The sequence below is a fragment of the Grammomys surdaster genome, unplaced genomic scaffold (genome assembly GCF_004785775.1).
Source record: "Grammomys surdaster isolate TR1022 unplaced genomic scaffold, NIH_TR_1.0 278, whole genome shotgun sequence".
Taxonomy (NCBI): Eukaryota; Metazoa; Chordata; class Mammalia; order Rodentia; family Muridae; genus Grammomys; species Grammomys surdaster.
In genome coordinates, this window is record NW_021604719.1 from 12424572 (window position 1) to 12430292 (window position 5721).

The 5721-nt window shown below is 45.0% G+C and overlaps 1 protein-coding gene and 1 pseudogene across 1 annotated transcript; both read right to left on the minus strand.

Annotated features, from left to right (window-relative positions):
* Window positions 1–1670: 1670 nt before the first annotated feature.
* On the minus strand, window positions 1671–2400 carry LOC114629208 (annotated as a pseudogene).
* A 1450-nt stretch (window positions 2401–3850) lies between these two features.
* Window positions 3851–5400, minus strand: LOC114629198 (DNA methyltransferase 1-associated protein 1). The gene is made up of 2 exons (XM_028777208.1): window positions 5361–5400; window positions 3851–5320 (listed from the first exon to the last, which is right to left on the minus strand). The coding sequence occupies exon 2, from the start codon at window positions 5313–5315 to the stop codon at window positions 3909–3911; it is 1407 nt and encodes a 468-aa protein (XP_028633041.1). The 5' UTR covers window positions 5316–5320; window positions 5361–5400; the 3' UTR covers window positions 3851–3908.
* Between the last annotated feature and the right edge of the window lie 321 nt (window positions 5401–5721).

Genomic DNA, 5721 nt, shown 5'->3' on the forward strand with positions numbered 1-5721 from the left:
AAAATCAAGTCCTTTTGCAGCACAGGGAAGAGGACTGTTGGTTGATCTCTGCTTTACTAATTTATAGGATTTTTCAATCAGTGAATTCACTTGTTAGCTCATCTTAAATTACAATATCAAAGTCTTCGTTTTTCCTTTTTTGTTTCTTTGCTTGTTTTGTGTTTATTTTTTATCAACAATCAATTCTTCTCTCATAGAATACTTCCTATCCATAGTTTCCTCCCCTCTCACTCCTCCCAATCCCTCCCACCTCTCCTCTCCCTCTTCTAGAAGTGGGAGCAAGTGACTCTAACTCTTTCACGTGTTCTTGAGACTCGTTCTACCTATTGGGTTGCCTTGTCCAGCCTTGGTACGAGGGCCTTTGCCTTGTTTTATTGTACTGTGTTTTGTCCTATTTGGCTGTCTTCTCTCAAAGCCTTCGTTCTCGATTCTCTCAGGTTGCAATATTTTTTGCCTTCCTTCCCCTGTCCTTAAAAGGGAACAGAAAGCTCTGCCCTCCAACATTATGGGAAAGTCTCTAATCATGCAGTGTATGTATGTATGTATGTATGTATGCACCAGCTTGAGATGTAGAGTACTTTATTTTTTCCATTCATAAAACTTTTATTCCACTTACATGAACTTTAATACATGTGTTCTTAACAATTATGCTTGGATTGCTCATGAAAATTTCATAAGACATTAAAACTAATCTAGCCATCTTCTCAAGTTATTTCCCTGTTAACTATTTTTACAGGACATGCATGTTAGGCAAGTATCAAAAAGAAAAAAATCACAAAAGCAAAAACAAAAGAAAACAAAAAACTTAAAAAAAAAAGTTAAATACATGGGATTTTGTTTACCACTCTGCTTGATATGCATGGAGCCGGGAACACCAAGCAACTTGTTTTTACTGCATCTTTACTTTTACAGTTGTTCTTAGGTTGCCTAAAACTTTTAAATACAAATCAAATGTGTAGTAAAAATAATGAAAGCAAACATTAGTTAACTTTACAAATAATGGTATGTGAACCGTTTCTGCCCTTATCAGAGTAAAGTGGGTCACAGCTTTGTCTAGAGATGACTTCTGGAACTGTGGTAAGGGTGTCTACGCAGAGACACTCGATCCTAGTATGGATCCACAGGTGTGCACACAGAGACATGTGATCCTAGAGTGCATCCACAGGTGTGCACGAAGAGACACTCGATCCTAGCATAAATCCACAGGGTGTTTATTTGTGTTACAGCCTCACAAGTGCTCCAAGTCTTACAGTACCCACAAAGACTACACTCATGACTGGAACCCATTTTCCAGTTTATTCCCCACCAGCACGCACCAATATGTAGGCAGTTTTCTTTGCTTAGACATGGAAGCAGTTTTAACACTGGCCCTTCTGAAGCCATAATGTACCAAAAGTACTATGCCAAACAGGTGTAAGTCATGTAACAATTCCACATCCCATATCAGCCACCTCAAGATGAAAAAGAGTAACTCCCTAAAGTTAACTGGCTTTACTCCCCTAGTATTAAAACATAAAAACCACATGGGAAATATAGAAATTCAAATAGAAGTAAGATAAACCTGTCATAAATCATAAACAATAAATAAAAACTATCTGTGGGACAGAATGGATGACAAATAGTCTACTGTGTAAATTTTAGGATGAGGCAGACAAAGGTTAGAAGGTCAGTTAATTTTCCCCTCCTCCTGCTTCTGCCTCGACTCCTTGGGTACCCGATGTCCACAGTGTCAGGTTGTCTCTCAGTTACTGCATTATTAGCGTGTTGTCTTTGTATGACTCTTCAGTTAATGTAGCAAGTTCAGCAAGGGCTTCATCTAAAGCTGTTTTTGCAAGAGAGCAGGCTTTCTCTGGGGAGTTCAGGATCTCGTAGTAGAACACAGAGAAGTTGAGGGCCAGACCCAGTCTGATGGGTGTGTCAGTTGCATCTCCTTTTTTGCTGATTTCAAATGCTTCTTGGTATGCTTGCTGTGATTGGTCCTTTCTTGTCATCACCAGCAGCAACCTCGGCCAAGTAACGGTAGTAGTTACCCTTCATTTTCAAAATAGAAGACCTTGCTTGCGTTCTGGTTTCGAAGCACTGGGGATCAAGAACTTTTCCAAAAGAGACAGTACATCACTGCAGATGTCCAGCAGATCAGTCTCGATCCTCTCTCTGTATTCTTGAGCCATCTGCTGCCTTTTCTCAGCACCTTCTGTCTTCTGCTCAATACTTGAGACGACCCTCCAAGATGACCTACGGCTCCTACAATGTTTTATAAGCAACAGAGAGAAGGTTCCTCTCCTCATTCGACAACTCTGCTCCTTGCTCAGTGACAGACTTCATGTAGGCTGCCATGTCATCGCATCGCTCTGCCTGCTCCGCCAGCTTGGCCTTCTGCACCAGCTCAATTTTATCCATAACTGGATATTTTATGTCCGGAGTGGGTGGCGGCACACGGACCTGGCTTGGCATTCTCTGGGCCCTGGCAGCGGTGGCGGTGAGGCTGAGACTCTGTCCCTGATCTGATTGCTCCGCAGACACGGGGTTTCCCACATTTTTTAAAATACTGGGGTATAATGTGCATTTAGAAAGATGAAATGAAGTGCAGCAATGTGAAGTACATCAATCAGTGAATTTATACAGATGTACTCCACAGCTTAAACAGGAAACAATTCCGGATCTGCCACAATTCCCCTGACATCTGTGATCCAGGCCTCCAGAGCTACTATGATTTCTACTAGTTTTTAAAAACATCATACAATTGGAATTCAGTGCAATGTATACATAAACAGCACTTTATCTCCAGTACCTATAAAAGAGTTTATACCCATCAGTCTTGACACACAATTGTTTTCTCCCACAAGTGCTGATTTTACAGTCCAAGGTCCACAGACTGTTTGCTGTACTTTCAAGACCTAATTAGAACTGCAATTAGAGCCAACAGCATAAAAATTAGGGTCATGTGCAGATATCAAGAGCTCATTGCACTGGGGCAAGAATATACTGTCTACAAGAGGACAACCACTCCTGATTCTAAGAAACTGTTCTTTTATTATTATTGTTGTTGCTATTATTGGATTTTTAAAAAGATTTATTTTATGTACATGAGTACACTGTCGCTCTCTTCAGACACACCAGAAAAGGGCATCAGATCCCATTAGAGATGGTTGTGAGCCACCATATGGGTGCTGAGAATTGAACTCAGGACCTCTGGAAGAACAGTCAGTGGTTTAGAGCAATCTCTCCAGCCCCTGGATATTTTATTTATTTACATTTCAGATGTTATCCCCTTTCCCCATTTCTGTCCCCAAGAAACTCCCTATCCCATCCCCCTCCTCCTGCTTCTATGAGGGTGTGCACCCATCCCACCTACTCCCAATTCCTCACCCTCAAATTCCCCCACACTGGGACATCCAGACTTCAGTGAACCATCCTCTCCCACCTATACCCTACAATGTCATCCTCCCCTACATATAGAGCTGGAGCCATGGGTCCCTCCCCATGTGCTTTCCCAGGCTGGTGTTTTAGACCCTGAGAGCTCTGGTTGGTTGGTATTGTTGCTCTCCCCATGGGGCCACAAACCTCTTCAACTCCTTCAGTCTTCTCTCTAACTCCTCCATTGGTAACCTCAGTACAGTGGTTAGCTTTGAGCATCAGCCTCTGTATATGTCAGGCTCTCAAAGAGCCTCTAAGGAGACAGCTATATCAGGCTCCTGTCAGCATGCATTTCCTGGCATCCACAATAGCGTCTGCCTTTGGTGACTGGACATGGGATAGATACCCAGGTGGGACAGTCTCCAGGTGGCCCCTCCTTCAGTTTCTGTTCCACACTGTCTCTGTATTTGCTCCTATGAGTATTTTATTACTCTTTTTTTTTTCCAACTTAACAGTTCTATTTACACCATACCACCAACTCTGATGGCCCCTTATGGTTTCTTGGCTTTCTTCACAGAAGATGAGCTGGAGGCTGATTCCCGTCGTTTCCGCGAATTGGGTGTGAGGGGTGCACCCACAACATCAATGATGGTGTCCTTGGTAGGGTCAAGACCAAGTCCAGATTCAGACACTGTTGGCTCAGTAGAAGCCGGGGTTGGTCCTAGTGCTGGTGTGGCAGGGCCCCCCAGCACTCCTGCCCGAGCCAGGGCCTCGTGCCGGTGCCGCAGCATCTGGAGCTCATATTCACAGTTGGCACAGGCCTGCTTGAGCTCGTAGAGTAACACCAGGTCACTCCGCAGCTCATTGAACATATGCACCAGCTCCTCTGTGGGGGTCGGGCTCAGCTCCACACCAAGTTCCAGCAGCATCTGTTCCAGCGCCTTGATCTTCTTCTGACCCACAGAGCTGGGCAGCTTCATCCGCTGACTCCGTAGTGTGACACCCGCTGACTTAAAATCTGGAAACTTGATGCCCGCAGTCTCAGGAACAGCCGGCTTCTCTGCCTCCTTCTTCTGGGGTAGCTTCTTCTTGGGAGCCTTGCGTTCTGTGCGCCGCTGCTCCGCGGTGGTGTCTGCTGCTGTAATCAGCTTCTGCAGGTCTTGGCTGCGCTTCTCTCGCTCTTTTTTCCGGGCCTCAATCTTACGCAGCTCCTGTAGCAGGTACTCCTCCTCTGCCACCTGCTCTGGGGTTCGATTGTAAAGCCGCTCCAGCTGCTCCTTCCGCCGTCTCTCATGCCCAGCATCAAATACTGGTATTTTGAGATCTGTGCCTGGCACAGCCCTCACATTGGCAAGCTTGGCACAAATGTGGTAGTACCTCTCTTTCAGGTCCTCCACAGAACGCTTCTTGAACTGCTGATGGTCATAGCGATCGTGAATAACTACGAAGCGCAGATCAAATCGGCGGCTGAGGTCAAAGAGGTGGTCAGTCTCCGCCTTAGTCCATGCATCATCATGAAGGTAGAGTTGGTACTCCTGCTCTGAGTACACAGGCACCTGCACCGTCTTATTGAACCTGGCAAAAGGGTAGTCCTTGCCTTCCTCTGCTGCTCGTCGCCAGTGGAAAAACATAGCACCATCCTTTCGAGCTGGGTTGGTAAAAGGCATCCACTTCCAAGGTCGAACCTTCTTGGACCCCAATTTAGCCTTCACTGTGCGATACCCCTGACCAGTGTCACTGGGCAGTAGTGGGGGTGCATCCTTTTTGTCAGAGTAAAGCAAAGCATAGACCTCCCGATGCATGCCCTCAGGCCTCTTGAAGGTCAGTGTCTCCGAGGACTTCTTGGACTTTTTCTTGTCCGGGTTGATAATGTCCTTTTTGCTGATGGTCCCAGAAGTGGCATCTACCTCTGGGCCCCCGAGTTCTAGAATGTCTCGTACATCTGCGCCGGTAGCCATCACGCCTGAGGGATGAGGTAGCACCACGAGGTGAAGGGTCAGTACCTGAGTACTCTAGCTGTAGCCCCTTCCTCAGATTATCTCTCAAAAGGTATTTTATTACTCTTAAGAATGACTGGAGCACCTACACATTGGTCTTCTTTCTTCATGAGCTTCATGTGGTCTGTGAGTTGTATCTTGGGTGTTTTGAGCTTTTGAGCTAATATCCACTTATCAGTGAATGTATATCATGAGTGTTCTTTTGTAATTAGGTTACCTCACTAATGATAATATTTTCTAGTTCAATCCATTTGTCTAAGAATTTCATGAAGTCATTGTTTTTAATAGCTGAGTAATACTCTGTTGTGTAAGTGTACCACATTTTCTTTATCCATTCCTCTTTTGAAAGACATCTGGTTTCTTTCCA